A 20,978-nucleotide genomic window follows, 5' to 3' on the forward strand; every position below is an offset into this window, starting at 1 on the left:
CTCGGGTCTAATCCAACATGGCATTTCTTACATTATGATTAATGAGGTTCCCTTTATCAACAGCTGTGATTCTGACCTTTGTGGCTCTGCTGCTTATCTCCTGATTTATACATCTTCATAGCCTGAATCTCATTTAGAATTAAATAAAAAATCTAGATAACTTCCATGCAATTACTATAGCCTTTTCAAATATTTGCACATTCAAATAATTTATTCACAGAATCTCAGATAGTATATCAGCAGCACTCTTCTGAAGTATAATACTACTATTAAAATTGTTTTTTTACATGCAGGCATTCATCATGGCATGCAGGAGAGAAATAATATGCTGATACTGACCTCTCTGCATCTAAAACTTGCTTTGGAGACAGTGTTAGAAATGTGCATCTCTCTTATTTAGTATTGGGATGTGGTCAGATATATTCAGGGATTTCTTTCCTAGTTTGTAATGTTAGTGAGATTCAGGACAGGTTAGCTTGATGGGTTATAAAATGAGCCAGTTTATCTTTAGTTTAGTCTGTGATCAGTGGGCAGAGTGCTTTTCCTTTGGGAGCTGAATGCAAAATAACTGAAGCAGATTGAAGTTGGCAGTGACTAATGAAGTCTTGTGAAGGAGTCAGGAGTCAGTGGGTTACTACATAGGATGGATTGAGAAGACAGTAACAGCAGCCTCTTTGTTGAGTTTATACTGTCTTTTTTTTTTTTTTTTTTTTTTTTTTTTTTTTTGCATAATCAGTGCTTCTGTGAAGAAATGTGAAAAACATTTCGAATTCCTGATGTATGTCTCTGAAACACAGACATCCACACGCACATTTGTTACAGTGGAGATAATTCTAGGCTTCCATGTTTAATGAGCCAGCATGGTTGCCTAAAGGTGTTCTACATGTTAATAATTTTAATCAGTCACACAGAATTTACGGATCTAGAATTTCAATAGAAATTAGCACGAGTTAAAAACCTCAGTAATTTATTTTTCTGAGAGCTCCCCCTACTTTGCCAGTCTGATAATGTGCCCTGTTGTCACAGAATGTGGCACAATAAATCAGTTGTTCCACAGGCGCCGCTGAGCAGCCTGGTGTGGGACTTGCGCACAGAGCGTAACTTCTGGGAGCAGGAAGCGCTGCAGTTGGGTTTGCATTTATTGTAGGTGTAAAATCCGTGGGCACAGAGAAAATGCTGGAGGAGCATAAGGAGGAGGAGCATGCCAGCCTGGCCTCGAAGGTACTGGGAAAGGGGCAGAGACAATGCCAGGCAAGTCCCTGCTTCCAGCCTGGCAGCTGACCCAGGTCAGGAATCATTGCAACCTGCTTGTGCCTTAAGCCCATGATTAAATTACTTAAATGACTGCCTAACCTGAGCTGTGTGCAAAGCAGGGTGAAGGAGGGCAGGCAGTAGGGAGGGAAGCCTCCCTCCTTCTGCAATCTTTGGAGAATTTAGCTGAGATTTGTGCTGCGGGTAGCGCTGATGCAAAGTTACAGCCCTCACCACAGTTCCTGGGAATTTTTCAGCAATGCTGCAGCAATTCAGAAAACTGCTGATAGTGGTGTTACACTTGTTGAAGCCTTTTGTTAAATAAAGTCTTTAAGACTTCTTTTTTAGGCTTTTTCTTTTTTAGGCTCACAATGCTTTGGGGATTTTGACTGAAACATTGTCAGGCAAACTGATCCAAGCTCTCTGCAGTCTAACTGTCCCAGCCTGTGTGCACAGAGTGCAACAAGATTTGTGTTTTCCACCTCATTAAACTGACAGCAGAAATTAGTTTGTGGTATTAAAGACTAAAAAGTTAAATTACAGCTACACATGTCCTTTATGCAATGGTGTGTGTGAAAGATGTTTGATTTTAATGTTTGCTATAATGGAGAATTTAAATTGCAATGTTTGTCAAATCTCTAATCTTTGTTTCAGAGTGGAATATTAATTATGCTTTTAACTACGAGAGGTAAATAAAATGAGCATCCACTGCCTGCCTAAGGGTAAATTGCAGATTACTGACAACGTGACGTGGCGTACTAAATGTCAGTTTTGTCAAACAAATTTAGAGGAACAGTTAAACTATTAGCTTCCTGTTGTTACAGGGGGGGTTTTTTGCAATGAATGACTGTTCCTAGCAGCAGGGGCACTGTACCATATGGAACACTAACAGAGCTAAATCGAATAAGCGAGATGAATGAGGACATAGCACTACAGACGCACTCAATTAGTTTATAACTGTCTATTAACTTCTGTTGGTGGTTTTGAATAAACAATAGATTAACCATTACAGCCCATCTCTTTCTTTATGAAACCAGTAGAAAGACAGTGCGATGAGGGCACATGGTGAAGAAACTGAGCAGTTTCTTCCTTTTTATTTTTACCTCCTGCTTCTTTAATACTCAACTTGTGTGGTATTGGTAGTACGTGCAAGTAACAAGCACATTAGATCCAAGAAGCAAATCACAATATTTCAGATGTGGTTATGCATGCAAAATAGTTCTCCAAATTACCGGGAGTTACTTTGCCTGTTTTTTTTGTTTCTTTGTTTGTTTTTTTAGAACCTGGTTTATTAGCAGGGAAGCACTAGCATGGCATGTGAACTTAAGCTAGTCACTGAGATTTATTTGGTAGTTAAAATGTTGTGATCAGTGCAGAAATAAAATATTATGAATGTGGCTGCCAATCTGTCTGTGCCCCAAACTACTTCTAGACTTGAACTAATTGGAGCAGGTAAGTGGTGCCCCTGACTGCTAGAGTCAGTGGAGTTGGATTATTTCCTTCTAGTTTAAATCTTAAATAAACATAATATAATATTTTACTATCCATGGCTTCCATTTTAAGATATTGGAGAGAGATGGGAACCTCCAGAGGGTACTGAGCTTACCTCATATATAATGTGATATTTTTGCCTGTTATTTAATTTAAGATTGTTAGCAAAAAACACCTAAAGACCATTCAAGCAATTCCATGTGACACTTTCACATTAAGCATTCAAACACTAATTAATGAAGATCTTACCACTGCTGAACCTGAAATCCAAAAATACCAGGCAGAATAGGTGGGCAGGATAAGTTAAAAAAAGGGCACTAGATGGAGGGGTTAAAATAATAAATACAGCAAGACATGATTAGCTTCCACTCTGTCAGTGAGAGTGATCAATAACTGCCAAAAACCTTGTCATCATGTGATTGCTTAGAGCTCAGCACTTTTAGACATAATTCTGAATGGAGTTGCAAACTGCTCTTTAAATTCTTAGCTAAGTTGAAAACCCCTAAGTTTGTTTTGAATCATTGTCCCAGTGCAGTGCTGAGGGACACTCTGTCCATCTGTTGGATCATCTTAAAGGAGGAATTTACAGATACTTGGAGACACTTTAAATTTCATCCAATTTTTAGCCTTCCTGCTGTTTAGCAATTAGTGCTACTTAGTTCATTATAGCAGTAGGAGAGGTAGCTGGGGGATGTTGGGGAGCAGGTGCTGTGGACCCAGAGGAGATCTGGGCATACAGTACTTGGGGAGCACAGGACATTAATTCATAGAAAGCTTGAATCCATTAGATGTACTGCACATAAATAGAGTTGTTTGAAAATGCAAAGCTTCCATTTCCTGGACCAACCCTCCATTTAGGTGATAACATTCATCCTGCTGAAATCCTTTCAACTGTCGGCTGAACGCAACAGTCTTCTCCATCTTCTGTGGAAAGACTAATACTGCTGTCAGCCTACTGTCAACTTCCTTCCAAGATCCATATTACTGATCAGTGAAGTGGTTTTTGTCTGTCCCCTTACCATACATATTTCACATGGGGTGATGAAAGTTTTAATTAGCAAAACTCCATGAAATATTTAAAACTCCTCAGGTAAAAGGAGTGATATTAGTAAAGTGGAAAAATAGCATGAGTCTTACATTGTGTAGGAACACAAGCTTCATAAATCCTAGTGGGAAAAAGTAAAGAATTGGCATAGACAAGCTCAGGCTGGGACTGCAGAAGGGTGTTAAGTGGTTCTTGTCAGATTCAAGCCACAATATTAATACATTCCTATCTGTAGGGTTTTTTGACATGCAAAACATAATTTTCCAAGTTATGCAAACATTTCTGTCTGCTTCTGACAGAGTAAGTTGTTCCGTTTTCTTCAGTTCTACCTGCACACGGCAATAATACATAAACTTTATCTAATTTCTGAAATCAGCTGTCACAGTAAAGAAAATACTGGTTTACTGCTGTTTTAAATTCTACCCAGACTTTTGTCCAAGTGTCTGATCTAGGTGTCTGTGTATCTTCTTCAGCCTGCATTTCTTAGTCTGGATTTTTGGGAATGCTCTTGTTTATCTAGCTTCTTGCTACCATAACTTCTCATCTAAATTCAGCTAGAGTCTCCTCACCTGTAATTCACCTGTACCAAAACAGAACTGCAATGCCACTGCCCACTCTTACTGTTATTTATAGTGTTGCAGTGTTTTAAAGGAAGGCACTATTTAAATAGTGTGTCCCTAATGAATTGCACAGATGTCCACTCATCTGTTTTCAAGTTGCTAATTTCCTTGCTGTTGAAGCAACTATCACACTACTATTTTTTATCCAGTGTTTGTAAGCTTTAAGATTACTAATGACTGTTAAAAATTACCCCCTGATGGAGGGTAATGTCATTCCATGCAGTGACTTGCATGAAACCACATTACCCTCGGTCGGGGGGTAATTTTTAATTACTGTAATGCTCTTACAAGCACCCACGGTGAAGCACTGAGGTCATCTTTCCACTGAGAGGATTCCATTACTTAGTTTACTAAGTGACTGAGTTTAATGGATGTACAAGAGATCCTGCTTTTACATTTGGTCTCACACAAGTAAAAGTTAGCAAGTGGAAGCCAGGTAGCCTCTTGAAAGAGCACTCCATCCTCCAAGGGCGGGAGTGGAATGTGTGGTTCTGAATTCCTCGTTCACGTAACCGTCTACTGAAGTCGGCCTTAAGGAGTCTCATAATTTCCCTTGAAATACAGTCCTTTTTAAGGAGTTATCTAGATAGGCTAGGAAATGCCAATCTATTAAAAATGTTTGTTTGACATCTGATCCTAAGGTACTTACAATTTGAATCACACAGTATGTTAAAGAGAAATTGTTGTGATCTAGTTTATAAATGTGGTAAACTTTACATTGTGTATTCCTATTTCTTTAGGTCTGGAAAACAGTCACAATACAGTTATTTTCAGTTATAAACACAATATAGTTATTTTCAGGTACTTTTGTATTGTTACATAGCTATATATTCTATTATGGCTTATTTACCCTGTTTCGTTTAAAAGTATATCAACACTTGTGCCAGAACATGAAAAGAACCTGTTTCACAGTAAGTGCTGTACTATTTTAGAAGCATTCCTGCTCACTGCTTTTTGTTTTTAATGCAGAGAAAGATTTGGCCAGTTTTCCAGGAGAATAAAATACCCACATATTCCCAAATGTTATTGACTTGTAGTGTTGCCTTGCAATTTAATCTCCTGCTAACCTCTCTCTCCCTCTAATTTCTGCTAATGGGACTCCTACCCAGACCTGTCTCTTGACCCAACCTACAGTTTATTACCGGCACTAGGTTACTCCCTCTCAAGTACCCTCTCCCAAACCATGAAGAGCTTTAACAGAGAATTCTGTGCTATATTATTCAATAAAATCTCAGAAAGGATATTTTTAACCATCACATTCTTCAGGGGTGCAAAATCATTTTGATGGAACTAATTTTGGGTTTTGCTGAGGATGTATGCTTTGTTTGTTAACAAATTATGATGTTTTTTGGTTTTTTTTTTAATAGAGAGTGAGCAGTTTGCTTTGCAGCTGTCACAGTTTGTATCCTTTCTCTGTAAATGATGAGTTGGAGAGTTAATTTTAGCAGTAACACATTATAGCTTAGAAACTTCACCACTGTCTGTTATTGCAGAGGAACAGTTTGTTATTTTCTGCACAAAAGCCTGTTAGTTCTGTTTCTGGCCTCATGGCCACCTCCCTTCAGACAGTTCTCTGTATCTATAAATCTCAGTGTACTTACTGTATTACATCACTACTGTAAACTAATACTTCAGTATAGTTGAAGTACTGGACTGTGTTTGTAAAAACAGCAGCTATCATTACTCTTAAAACTGCAAATTCTAACTGGCTGATGTTTTTAATGATATAGTAGTATTTTAGTTGTTTCAGGTTGTTGCCTCTTGAAGAACAGAACAGTGCCTAGCAGCTCACTTTTTTACATTACTTACATTACTTACTTTTACATTACTTATTTTTGTGACGGATGATTTCATCAGGGGAAGGGCTGTGACTATTTGCTGCTTTGACTCTGCTCAAAGTAACTTTACCAAGCAAACTGTGTTTAGAAGTTTCGGGTTTTTTCAAGGATAAAAGATGTCATTCTGTCTTTGAAAGTGTATTTTCACAGAATTTAGAATTAGATTTGAATACAAGGCATTCATTTTTTCTTTGTGTTTCTGTGACAGAGGTATATACTTAAAGGAGGTATGGTTCCATGCAAAATTTGATTCTTCAGTCTTTGGATTATCATTCTGCTTGTGGGTGGCAAAGCTCTGAGTGAAAATCCTGTATTATATGCAATCATTAATTAAAATTCTTTTCAAATGTTAAAGTTATTGTGGCTGTAAAACCAATTGTATTTTTCAGATGAAATTGTATTAGAAAGGTTTAGAGAAGCTTTCCTTGACACCTTTCTTACATCTTTTAATTAAGAAAGCCTTTGGTGCTAATAGGTTCAAGTTTGCCAGAATTAAAAATGAAGGTATCTAAATATTTGAAATGTTCTTACCTATAAAGCCACCATGGTATGCAGCTGTATCAGCTGTCCTTTCCAGCATGCTATAAAGAGCCCCTGGAGTGGATTAATCAGCTTTCCTTGCCATACAGGCCTCACATTAAAGTCTTCCTTATGAGCCATTGCATATAGCACAAAAGGCCCCAACACACATACCTGCTAAAAGAGAAGTAGGGGCTGGACAACTTCATTAGCATTTTATACAGGGGACAGATGACAGTTTGTCCCAAAAGTCACATTCTGCTGTGTGGGATAAAATTGGATTGAGTGTGCAGCTGCATCTTAGGCTGACCAAACAGTATCAGCCACACAAGGTCTCAGCTGGAGCACTCCCTCCTCTGGTCATGTTTTTGGATTAGCAGTGGTCCATCTGCCACCACTCTCCCTCTGCCAATTAAGTGATATACCCATGGCTTGGGAGAGCACTTGAATGGTTTACAAGCTATGTGCTGCTAAAGATCTGCTCTTTAGTGCCTTCCTTTCCACAGTGAGCACAGACCACTGGTGCATTATTGCACTTCCAGAAATGCTCCAGGTGTATCCTCATGCATCCCAGTAGTTATTCTACCTGCCTCAAGAGGATGGCCCAATTTCAGCAGCCCCTTAAGGGAAATTACTTTCTTTCTTTCTTACATGACTGAATATTGCCTGATCTGAGCTTTTAGTCAGTAATCTTGAGGTAGATTACTTCTTGTGGGAGCAAAGGAAGACAGACTCCAAAAAGACTGATTAAAACTCTGTGCATTGGATACTTTGAACTGCTGAGGTATACTGAATATTATAGAAGTCCTGTAGGAAGAAACTGCTTGAAAAAGTGAAAGGCACGTGATAGAGTGTAGGTTGTGCAGAAAAAATTATATGCAAGTTTGTGAATGCTCAGTACCAGCACTAGAAAGTATGTTCTACAGGCTGCTGCTTGTATTAGGATATAAAGAGGCAAAAATTATCCATTCAGGTGAGAGCTGTGGATCAAAAGTCAGCGTGAACAAAGAGCTCTGTCTTTCATAGAGGGCAGTATATTCAGGAACTGAAGTACCTCCCACTGCAGGACTTACACAGGAGCTAGGTCAGGATGCTCATCTGTTTACCAGAACATCTGGACTTGACATGACAGACTTTTTCATTAGCAGAAAGCCTTTTACTCTTTTGTATTCCACTACTGGGAATCAGCAAAGCAGTGAATGAGTTGTGTTAAGTTAAGCCTGTCAAAAGCTTTCCTTTGGTTCTGTAGTACACCACTACATATATTTAATTATATGTTTACATATCTACATGCATTTATGTATTAGATACAATATATACAATACATTTACATACACCTAAATAGAAAATATGCTAAAGGTAATTCTTTTAAGGGATGTTTCTGAGAAGTTTATTTATTTGAAGGCATTTTATGTCCTTATACTGATAAAGCCAAATCATAGAATGGTTTGTGTTGGAAGGGACCTTAAATACCTCTAGGTCAAAATCCCCTGCCCTGGTCAGGGATACCTTCTACTAGATCAGGTTGCTCAGAGCCCCATTCAGCCTGGCCTCACAGGACCGTGCCTGTCACAAGCATGTCACAAACTTGTTTGTTTTGATGAATATCCAGCAGACAATTTGCCCTCAAATGCCTTAGTTTCTGGCCAGTGAGAGAGGGATCTGTACAGAGACCTAAATACCTTAAGGGAGAAACATCTCCTCTGTTTAAAACTGTCACAGTTGCTATTGCTTTCTATTAACTTGAGCCTATGCAAGCATAGAGCTAACTTTTAGATGCTGTAGAGATCCAAGGATCTGCTTCCTCCACTGAGACTTGCAAATTTTCTAACCCTGTAGTGCAAGTAACAAGGTATTTCACCTAGAAGACACCTGTTCCATACCCAGATCAGCCTCAGGTAGTGATGCACTGTGGGACTAGGGATTTTCTCTTTGTGTATGGAAATGCTTATGTGGCAGATAGACTTTTAAAGAAAGACATTTTACCTGACCATGCTTAAGGACTTCGAGAGTATCATAGCAGACCTTAAAGACAGAGGCTAATGTATCTTACAGACACATCTCTGTAATTCCTCATATTCCTCATGCTTAGAACACCTCAGAAAATACGGTGAAAATTTGGTGTGGGCAAAACCATCCTAAAATAAATTTGCATTAGTTTAATACTGCCACTTATTTTGGTTTGTGAAAACAGAGGGTTTCTGGACACCTATAGTGCACACTATGCCTGGGAGTTTAAGGCTCTAGTTAAACCTGACAGCTATGGGATAAGAAGGTGTTTTCTTTCATCATTAGCCAGCCTTTTCTAAAATGGTAATTAGCTTCAGGAGGAGAGTTTGAAAATCTGTCATGGATGTGTTCCTGTGAAAAGCTTTCATGTTCATGTTGTCTGGCACTACACATCACACAACTACCTCCTCCTGAGTAGGTCCTGCTGTTGTCTGTTTAGTTTTTTATTCAGATCATAAGATAATATGATGGGGGCAAAGAGGGAGAAGGAAAGCTGTTGAGACAAAGGGAAATTACAGTATGTTATAAATAGGGTATTCTTCTACCTTGTGCAGTATCTTTAATACCCATCTACTAGGGGTACTATGGAGAACATACTCTCTCTGAGCCCAATCTGATATACACATTTTTCATTCATCTACATAGTTTCTTTAAAATTTTATCTCTTGAAACAAGATCAGGTATGTGTATTATTCTGCGTACGAAAGAACATAGGTACTCCTGTTTAAATGAAGACCTGGGATTGTTTAGCCCGGAGAAAAGGAGGCTCAGGGGAGACATCTTCATTTTCCACAACTCACTGCAGTGGGGTTAGGTGGGGTTTGGCCTCTTCTCCCAGGCAACCCACAACAGGACAAGAGGACACAACCTCAAGCTGTGTCAGGGGAGGTTCAGGTTGGACATCAGGAAGAATTTCTTCACTGAAAGGGTGGTGGAGCATTGGAATGGGCTGCTCAGGAAAGGGATGGAGTCACCGTCCCAGGAAGTGTTCAAGAAACAGCACGATATGGTATTTAGTGCTGTATTTTCATTGACAGGGTGGTGTTCAGTCAAAGCTTAGACTTGATGATCTTGGAAGTTTTTTCCAACCTTCATGATTCTGTGAGTCTAAGTAAAATGGCATATATGGTAACAAAAGAGAAAGTGTGGGTTCTGTGTAAATTTTCATTAAATATTCTTCAAACAGAGTTAGCTAAGAGAATGAAATTTCTTTTTATGGGGAGAAAGTATTCTCAGGCAAAAGGTAAGGTCAGATGTGTAATTTTCCTGTGACCATACATTTCAAAAAAGGAGTTCTTCAAAGACTTCAAATACGTAATTTCAGTGAACTTGAAATACTGTCATAGAAGCCTGCAAAGTAGTGTAATGCCATTTTACATTTATGTACAATTAATGTAGCAGAAATTAATACAAGTAAAACAATGGAAAATGGAACATTTCATTTTCATTAAAATAAGAGCACATTATTAATACTATTTTAGAAAATCAAAACATAATTTGTCTTTCTTCATAGAAAATTTTTACATTCTCATTATGCAGTTCAATGTGAATATAACTAGCTCACTAATGAAAAAGCTTTATTGATAAAAATATTTACACAAGCTTCCGTCCTTATGTTAGAAAGGTGATTCAGTACAAGCGGCAGAAAATGCTTAAAGAATGAAATTGTTAACTAAAAGGAATCTGTATCTGTCACCATATTTAATTATATGAGTGTCTGTAATTTTGTTAGCATTATTCTCTATTGGTTCTGACTGCATCTCTACATGTAGGACTAGTCAAAGAAAAGGCGCAATTGAGGATTGTATTCAAATCTGTAATGCTTTAAATCCCCATGGCTCCCTTTTTATGAAAAAAACTCTAGACACTTAATGGGAATTCTCAAATAATTCAGGTCAGAAGGGAACTTTAGAGATCATCCTTTCTAACCTCCTGCTCAAGGCTGACTTAGAATAAATCAAGTTGCTTAGGCCATTGTCCAGCAGGGTTTTGAGTATTTCCAAAGCTTGGGATCTCAACCACCTTTCTGAGCACCTGCTCCACTGTTTGACTACCTCAATGGTGACAAAAACTTTACTGAGCTCTCACAGGAATTTCCTCAATTGCAATTCATGTCTAGTGTGTCTTGTCCTTTCACCTTGTTCCTAGAGTCTAGTTCTGTGTCCTCCATATGCTCCCATTAGGTTGTTAAAATAACACTAAAATCCCCTATGAGCTTTCTCTTCTCCAGACTGAGCAAGCACAGCTCTCAGTCTCTCCTTGTCCAGGGTTTATCTATTGAGAGAAATCCAGGCTGAATTCCCTGCTCAGCCATGTAATATTTAAAAGTCCATTTCTTTTTCTATCAGAAAAGCCTTCAAGTCTTACAGCTGGGCTACTGGGTTCCTCCTTCTGCTCATAAAGGATTTGCCGTAATTTGGCCTCCTCTATATTCTGAGTGGCAACCTGATCCTCATCCTGCAAATAGTTCTACATGGCTGCTCTAATCACTTGAATAAATAAGTCTTTAGTGAAATGAACAGATTTATAAGCATTTGCCTTGTAATTAATTTGTAGAGAAAAAGAACAAGTTTTAATATTCTGTAGGTTTTTCTTATACACCCCTATAATTCATTATGACCTATAGGTCAATTAAATATTGTGTTCACTATTTTCTTCATTAATTTGAGGATCATAAGAAGCAAACCACAATTTAAACTTCATATTGCAAAATTCTTAAATCTTGTAACAAATTGAGAAAATGTATGGCTTTTCATTTTTCCTTCCTTAGTTCAGTGGAGAAGAATGGGATATTTTATTTCCTAATTCATTACTTCCAGTATTCAAGATCGTGGTCAAGATGAGATAATAGTAAATTATGGGTACTATTGCTGCTCACATCTCATTGCTGTTTTATTCAGTTGGGGAGGCAGAAGGTTGTCAGTTTTGTTTTTTTTTTAATTGTGTGGATGCATTTTTTGAAGACCAAGGCCAGTGACTAACTTGAGCCAAAAATAGTGCAGCGAGCAGCTTTGCAGACAAAAGGGTTCTGCCAGGACTTCACAAATTCCCTTTTACTGCCATAGCCTAGAGCCTTCCCTGAAGAACCTGTCAATCACACTAAAATGCATTGTGGTCCTCTTGGGTGGACATGCAAGAACTAAACTGTAACCATAAATTAAACTTTCTCTAAGAGCTAAAGCAAGAGTCAGCCCATTTCAAATAAATGTTGTTACATTAATCTGATGTACCAATGCATAGCTCCATTTTTTGCAGTCAGTCACCAATGTTTCCCGTCTGCATCAGCAAATTCTGTCAGTGCAATGCATCCTTTGACCTGAGGTGTTCTTGGGTTTGATGCTATAACCCTCATCTTGTAGAAACTCAGATAACCTGATGTGGAGTTCATTCAAAGCAGAAACTGAGAAACAAGTAAGCAGAGGTTTTAATGATGTCACTGTAAGCAAATCTCAAAGCATGTGCTGTATGCTTGAGTTCAAGAAAGAACACTTAGCAGCTAAAGTAGATCAGGTGTGTCTCTGCTGCAGCTCTACCTTACTTTTCCATCATCTTTTCCTTATCATTTCACATTCACCTCCATATTCTCATTCCCTTTTCTCAGCCACTGTTTCTCAAGTCATGCCATACCCTGTAAGCTACAGGTGATGCTGGCATCTTTGCAAATAATTTTAATTTTTAGCTCTGATCTCTTGTGATGCTAATGAACCAATCTACTAGTAAGAAAAAGGTGCAAAAAGACCACTGAAGTCCTTACTTGCAGTGAGTAAATAGCCAAGTTAAGAAAGAAGCACAGAAATCAAAACTGGTTTTGTTTATCCTAATAAAAAACAAACAATTTTTGTTTACCTCCACCTTCATGTAAAAAATTTGCATTCTTCTCGCACTCGATTCTCTTAACTCTGTAAGTTAAAGGAATCCTTCTCCCCACCCCTTTGCTTCTATTCTTTCCTTCTTTGCAGTCAGTCCTGCTAGTATTAGAAAGTCTTCTTGGTCTGAAAGTTCACCCAATGTCTCTGTGGCAAAAAAATGAATGCCACAGTGAATAAAAGGGGCGAAAATTAAATTCTGTGGTATCAAGAACACTTTTTCCAAAATTTGAGCATCATCACAGCATTTTTTTATTTCTTCTTAATCAGAGAATGCAAGAGCATGATAAAAATGAAATTAATAATGTTAGCATTTGCTTTGAAGCAGGAAGCTGATAATTAGAACAAAGAGAAAGCACCTAAAAGAAATTATAATAAACCACCCCTTTGTACATCAAGTAAAAAGGCTTATGCACTCTTGGCTATATTAAAATACTCATGATCAGTGTTCCATACTGTTGTACCTTTAATTCATTTTGGTGTCAATATTTGTTGAACTTCTTAGGACAAAGAATAATTTTATAATCTAATACCCAATTGCATACTAAGAGATCATAAGCAAGGAGCAACACAATTCAGTGTTATCCTGCCACCTTTTACTCTTTTTGTAATTCTGCTAACAATTATTTTCCCTGTGGTTGTTCTCTAGAAATGCTAGTCCTTGAAGTTGGACAGGGGACAGGCTGTGAAGTATTTTATTAAGTGCTCTCTAGCTCCTGCTGCAAAATGTAGTGCCTTTAAAGATATTTCTCCTAACCTTATTTCCTGTCTGATAGAATATTGACAGAACACAGTTTAATGTCACTGCGAAATTGCAGTCTTGAGCATATTGCATTTCAATATAAGACATATAAATGTTAAATTGGATGACAGAAGTTCAGGTGAGCAGAACTTTACTGTCACTAATTCCAAACTGTTTATATTTCATTTCCTTATTTGATTTCAATTGCTTCATATTTGTGGCTCGGTCCATTTGGGGAAGATAGAAAGGATTCTGTGCAGAGTGTTGCCATTTTGATAAGAAATGTAAAGTAGACTAAAAATAGTAATTATAGTTATTTAATAATATCTAAAAAAATTCACCATTTTGATTGAATTGGATTTGATTTTCAGGTTCTGAAAACTTGTTTCCTATAAGGATTTTTAACAATAAAAAGCAACATAAAGAGTACAAATGCAGCATCGAAGATTCAAGGTACTCCCAAATAAAGAAAAAAATAAATTCTAAAAATAGAAAGTAGCATTTTGGAACTTTCTAATGCAGATTATAATAATACCCAGTGTTACCAAATGTGTACCAGCTAGCACACATGTAATTCTCACAATGATATGTGATGTATGGGTTTGTCTCTGCCTTAGAGAGCCCATTGTTGAAGACAGGAAAGCAATCACAGTTATTGAGAAGAATTGTTTTATTGTTCTAGAGAAAATAATTTCAATGTAAGTTGGAAAAATGTATAAAAACCCAAAAAAAAAGGCACAAGTCTGTTACCTTTGCACTTTTGCAAATTCTTACCCACTTCCTGTAGAGAGCTTTTATCACATTACATCTTCATGCTGAGTATTGTTGAATCAGTTATGCTTATTAAATTATTTCAGGTTGAACCAGATACCCCAAAATTAGCTATGAGGTTTTTTTAGCAAATCCTAGGCAGCCAAAATAGATGGGCAAAGTAATTAATTTAATTTATAAACTACTACAAATACTAATACTAGTAATAAAGTTGATTAATACAGCTGGTATCATAAGCAGAGAAAACAATTTTTAAAAAGTGCGTAATTCTGAGTGTTTGAAAAGCAAATAATGTATTCAAATCCTGTTTTCTGCATTATCTGTTGAAGGGATTGTTAATACAATAAAAAAACTTTGGAATCAAATTTTGGAATAGAAGTCCACACCATGTCTGTGATAGTGGCCATTGACAGACCTTTAGATGAATACAGAATCAGAGTGAAGGAAAGGTAATGTATTCACTGAACTCTACTCAGCCCTTAGTCAAATTTTCTTTCACCAGTATTTTTGATATCTCATGAGTCCCGTTGTGGTGTATTACAAAATGTGCACAGAATATCCTGAATTGGAGGGGACCCACAAAGATAATTGACTACAACTCCTGGCCCTGCACAGGACATCCGCAGCGTCACACCATGTACCTGAGAGCATTGTCCAAACACTTCTTGAACTCTTGTCAGGCTGGTGCAGTGACCACTTCCCTGTTCCAGTGCCCAGCCACCCTCTGGGTGAGGAATTTTTTCCTGATATCCAACCTAAACCTCCCCTGACACAACTTCAGGCCATTCCCTTGGTCCTGTCACTGGTCAGCACAGAGCAGATATCAGTGCCTGCCCCTGCTCTTCCCCTTATGAGGAAGTTGTACCTGCAATGAGATCTCCCCTCAGCTTCCTTCAGGCTGAGCAGACCAAGTGACTTCAGCCACTTCTCATACAGCTTCCCCTCAAGGCCCTTCACCATCTTTGTTGTCCTCCTCTGGATACTTTCTAATTGCTTAATGTCTTTTTTATATTGTGGCGCCCAAAAATCTACGCAGGAATCAAGCCAAGGCAGAGCAGAGCATTTTCTGAGTTTTGTGAAAATATTTACTTTTATATTTAAAAAAATTATATACTCCCTGCTTCTGGTTCTCTTATTGTTGAGAAATAGTAAGTCTTCATTAATTTCTTAGTTTTCTTCACAGCTTTTTTATCTACTTTTATCATATTCTCAGTTCAACTGCCTTCTTTTTAAACTAGGGACTCCTTATCTATGGAAGGATTACTGCTCTTCTGGTAGGATCTGGTCCTTTGATCTTCCTATCACCTCTCTATGTATGTTCTCTACTTTGTGAAAATCTTTTTGGGATAGGCATGTGTCAGAACTGCATGCAGTGTTCAAAATGTGGAAGCTTCATAGATCTATACAATTGCTTAATCGCATTTTCCATTTTTTTCTCTATCCCTTACATAGTCATTTCTGACTTCTTTTTGCCTTTCTGACTATATATAGTGCTAAACTTCTTGTCTTCAAAGAATCAGTGACTATCAGATTTCTTTCTTCTATATTTTATGAAGTCATTTAGATGCAATATTGTGTGTTTTTAATTAGGATTATTTTTTCCCACATGCACTACTTTATATCTTTCAACACTGAATTTCACCTTAAGTGAATATCCAATCACTCTACATCATGAGGTAAATTTGTAACTTTTTAACCCTATTTATAATTTTTACTACAATTTAGAAATTGTGTTTTGTTGAGAAAGATTCTGGACATTTTCTAGATGAGTGTGTATATGGTAAATAGTGCAAATACCAACATGCATTTATGTAGGACAGCCACTAGTAATGTACCTCTGTTATGAAAAAAATGACCATTTAACCCTACCCTTGGTGTCACATCTTTCTAACCAGCTGCTAAAGCATTTTACTAAAATATTATTCTTATTGTAGTTTAGATTTCTTCAGAGGTTTGGTAAGCAAGCTGTTAAAGGCTTTTGCAACCATAAGTGCACTGCACTACTGTGTTACATGAAAGCCCCCAATCCTTTCTTCATCTGAACCATTTATGTCATTTGTCCACAAGCAGAGAAATAAAATTTGAAACAATAATTACATAGGAAGTGGTGAGTTACAGGAAGTGCAATAGATCAGTGCATTAATTAAAAGAAAAAATTCAGCCAAGTTCCTTTAGCAGCACAATGATAAATTTCATCTCAGTTTATGAACATCTTGGTGATGGTAGTGTGTTACTGGAGCTGTGGAAAGTGGTAGCATCTTGTTTCTCCTTTCTTTGCTTGGTGAGAAAGGAGGCATACTGATACAGAAAGGAGAGTACATTTGGCATGGAATGGGGAAGCAAGAAGTTTCTGTTAGATTCAAATTAATAATGCTTTTCTCATTGTTCCTGAGTTAAAATGGAAGGCACGTTTTTAGCAGGGCCTAAGTTCATTACACCCCCAGTCACCTCTTTTTTTTTAATTTTATTTTTACTCTTGTTACATTCCTCTATGAACTATGGCAGTGTCCCATTGTGCCTCATTCTTTGTGTCCAGTGCTTTTTAAATTTGAAAAGGCAAGTTAGGTCCAAAAGAGTCTTGTTATTTAAGACAGGACAGAGAAAAGGGATGCAGGAAAATAGATGGAAAATGGAAAACCAGACACAGGCTGACAATGTAGTAGCCACTTAACAGTTACTGGAGTTGGTTTCTGGGAGGGTTTGAGGGAGAAGTCACTGAGAAGGAGGATTTTGAGAAAGATGTTGAGTTAAGCATGCACGAGTTTTACAGAGAGAGCCTTTCAGCAAGGAGGGACTGTACAGGAGAAGATGCATCATTGGAGAGTTTCATCATGGTAGATAAAATGGGGACAGATTGTGATGAAGTGTTTAGCTTATTACTTTCCTGGACTGTTCTTATTAATATTTGTAACAGAACAGAGTATACAATACACAAAATCCCACACAGTTTTGCAGGGGAAGTCTGTGTTTTGTCTGCTCTGCATTTTACTCTATTTTAACCATTGCACCAGTTCACTTCATGCTATTTCTTGTGTCTTAAAATTCCAACAGTTCCTAGCTAGTCTTGAGATTTTTCTGAATATCAGGCTTCCCTTTCCTGGGACTGATACAGTACATTCTCTTTCCTCGTATAGTCATGGTAACACTATTTGTGTGATAAGCTGATCTTTTTGCTTTCCCTACAAAAACAATTTCATCCTAGGTAATTGTCCTGGGAGCTTCCATCTGTTTTATGTTTTCCCTTTGGTTGTAGATCTCTTTTCCTTTAAGAAGGATGAAACATCAGGTAGTAGCTATGAAGTGTCTTTCCATGAGTGAAGATGATCAAATATTTAAACCTTTTTTTCCCAAAAAATTTACTTCAAATATAAGAGTATGAGAGGTGGTGGAAATGTAAGGTACCATGGTTTTACAAGTTTCTTAAATCTTGTATAGCTAGACCCTCTTGGGGATTGAGAGATCCAAGGAATGGATGAGATGCAGAGACAGCAGCACTGCAACACTTTCAGCGAAATCCAAAAACTGCAGATGCTAGGAATGTTATATTCAGCTAAAGTTTACTTGACTGAGTCCAGTGGGTGTTTCTGTTCACAGTACAGAAGTCTGGCTGGTATTACTCTCTTCCTGCAAGTTGTTTCAGATTTGAACTTTTCCCACAAGACCTATTTCCAGAATTAGATTCAGATTGAGAAGTACTGTACAGTTGTTACTGTCTTAAAAAATAAATCTGCTTTAGCTTGAGCGTGGGACCCAAGGATTGGAAGGGGAGCCATGCATGAATGCTACCTAAATGTACTGCCATCTAAGGGTGAAAGAGGATAAAAAATCTCCACTTGGATAAGCCTGTCCTTACAAAGCACTTCCATTGTTATTCATGTATTAGATGATAAGTGTCAGATCCTACTTTGAATAATATATTACTTATTACTTACAATTAGATATGAAATGAGGGTGGGGGGATTGAAGGATTGAAGGGAGAAAGATCTAAGAGTTGTATTTTACTTATGGTACTTGAATGAAACTTAACTGTCTCTGATACAAGAAGACTAAGCTCCCTTATGCATTTATGCACTGTGGAGTAATAAAAAAACAGTTTTATTATCAAGTCTACAGAGTAAGAAAAGGCTCAAGCAAACACAGGTGACTCCTGAGCTGGGATGGACAAAGGCATAACATTGCTCATTGCTACAAATGATGTAGCAGGTGTTGAAGTCAGTGTAGTTTCAGTCATGGGGACATGCCCTCAGGAATGGGGTGGCAATCTGTCAGCTTACTGATTGGCCAAATGTGACCCTTGATACTTTTCTGTCTAGTGACCCAGTACCATGCCTGCACTCACTATTCCTACTTGTATTGTTAGCAAGCCTTTAATTTCAAAGACATTTTGGGCTTTATTTATGGATTAAGGTACTGCTGAGCTTGGTGCTACATTGGTACAGAGCACAACCACAGCTCCTGCCCAAATGGCTTCTTATCCAGGTGAAAGATAGGGGATAACAGGTGGATAGATGGGGAGCATGAAGAGACTGAGACAGTAGTGATCAGCATAGGAAGCAGTAACATTGGTACTTTGCAGTTTTGTCTGCAGGCAGTGATTTGAAGTAGAAAAGTGAGATATCAGTCAGGAGAGTTACAGAAAGGCTCCTGTGTAGCATGAGAGGGAACAAATGTTTGAAAATCTAGGGGAGGCTGGTATAAAATTTTGTCCGTGGTGGGAACTGTCTTTTCATACTGAATAAGAGTTAACAAACAGAAAGGCTTTGAAAATGAGCATGAGTTGGTTATGCTTGATACATTTGGCCTCTAGAAGTAGCTAGAAGAAACCTAAGTGAGATTGTAAGGTCCTGTAACTTCTAGTTGGAGATACGTAAAAGATCCTTCTGGCAGACAAATACAAGCTGGCTTATTGTGTTTTCCACAGAGGAAAAGTCATTGGATTGACAGGACAAGTAAAGCCTGTGGAGCAGTTGGGTTTCTTTAAACCCATACCTTGAAGATACTCTACAGAAGGAATCCGGAAAATTTAAGGTTGTAAGCAAGAACTTGGAGAAAGACTTGGTCTCATACAGAGTCACAGGCCAGGGAAACAAGCCAAATACTCATGTCATCCACTATCATCAGGATCACAGTTGCCTCACAGAAGTTGAAGGAAAAAATCAAGTGTTTTGGACATTTTGTTTTGTGATATAGCTAAGCATAACTCAGGGGAAGAGAGTGAGACTATAGACTGAAACAGACAAATCTGGAAAAAAAAAAAGGTATATGCATCCAAGGCAAATCTGTAGTTTAATGAATCACTAATTGTGGTATCAGATTTAAGATCTTGTCTCTGACAGACCACTTCTGCTGAGAAGCAACTAACTCTGTGTGACTAATTCTCCTGAAATCAGGAGTGACAGAAAATAGTCTTTAGGAATGCTAGTCCATTTGAAATGTCTCTTGGGTGTGCAGTGTGTTCAGAACTCAAACACAGACTATACAGTATGATATAAACCAGATTGCTGTGTTACACAGGGTCTCAGTGAAATCACTCCAGCCTCTTCTGTGCACGTGAGCATCCGTACTGATTCGTCAGTTCCCGTGGAATCTGTCTTTTCATTTTTATTTATATGTTTAATCAGATTTAGCCTCTGATTCTGTAGCTCACATCACCTTCATAGCCAAGTAGTCCCCTTTAATTCAGTGGTGGTGCCCAAGGATTAAGGTGCTGTTGACCCCATGCCAGTTGCACTGGAAACTATCCCTTGATTATCAGACTGAAAGAGATGAGAGTAAAATTAATTTAAAGTTCCAGAAATGCAGAAACAAATGTAAATGTTACTTAATAATATGGTCACAAACTACAGTACTGATGTAAACAACATGAAGACTGTCTGCTTACTGAGAGTTGTTTTTCTCCTTTTTTTTCCTTCATCATTCATTCCTTAAGAAAATTGGCTAAAAAGCGGAAAGAGACATTGAGTAGTACTCGGCAGGAAATGACAGTGATGGTGAATTCAATGGATAAAAGCTACACTGAGCAAGGCACCAACTGTGATGAAGCTTTCTCTTTCATGGACACGCACAATCTAAATGGGAGATGTAAGTTTTTTCTTTTCTTTTCTTTTCTTTTTTGAAGGTGAAAGAAAGGTGCAAATGGTTTTTAAAATATTCCTCATTACTCAGTCATGGAAAATCCATGGGACCGAGAGTTTCCCACTGTGCAGCACATTACAGTGTCTATTCAAATGAGTAGGACAGTCAGACATCAAGAATAGACTTCTTTAAAAATAATAAGGATAATTGAGCTTTTTTCTGTCCATCCTTTTCTTCTGCAGAAGAGCAGTGACATTACTGAAACAGTAGTTTTACCTTTTTCCAATCTCCATTATGTTGAAAATTTTATATCCCTCATGCTGTCCCAAGTCCTTCAAATGCTTCCCTTGCTCACTTTTTTTTGGTAGTATAAATTTATTTTGGAGTGTAATAACTTAATAATGATAATATGATTGTCTTATTATTTCCAGTTCCAGATGATGCTCTTTCTGTTGCTTGTGCAAAGGAAGAACTCAGTGGACTTATCTGTTCTGCAATTTCATAAGAGATTCCCTAATATCCTGGGTCTTCTTGGATCTGTCCTGAAAATAAATAAGATTTGGATTATAAAATTTCCTGTATTAGAATTTTAGTCATGGTTTCACTTCTGTCAGAAGGTTCGCATTAAGCAAACACCATGAAAAAAAATAGATTTTTATAATTGTTTAAAAGAATGACTAGGTTCAAAAAGTTTTTTGAACTTTTTGGTTCTTAAGGAACCTTACGGGTTTTTTGTATGCCAGTGGTTTT

At 37.7% G+C, this 20,978-nt stretch overlaps 1 protein-coding gene across 12 annotated transcripts in view; it reads left to right on the forward strand.

Moving 5' to 3' along the window:
* Positions 1 to 20,978, forward strand: part of PTPRM (protein tyrosine phosphatase receptor type M) — a 442,950-nt gene that overhangs the window by 327,824 nt on the left and 94,148 nt on the right. For all 12 annotated transcript variants that reach the window (XM_088050998.1, XM_088051003.1, XM_088051039.1 and 9 more), the window contains one exon: positions 20,083 to 20,234. In XM_088050998.1, coding sequence (XP_087907124.1) covers positions 20,083 to 20,234 — 152 coding nt within the window. The remainder of the gene's footprint in view (positions 1 to 20,082; positions 20,235 to 20,978) is intronic.

This window comes from Pseudopodoces humilis, chromosome 1, assembly GCF_049639895.1.
Source record: "Pseudopodoces humilis isolate 2021_Gansu_Grassland_sample_001 chromosome 1, ASM4963989v1, whole genome shotgun sequence".
NCBI lineage: Eukaryota > Metazoa > Chordata > Aves > Passeriformes > Paridae > Pseudopodoces > Pseudopodoces humilis.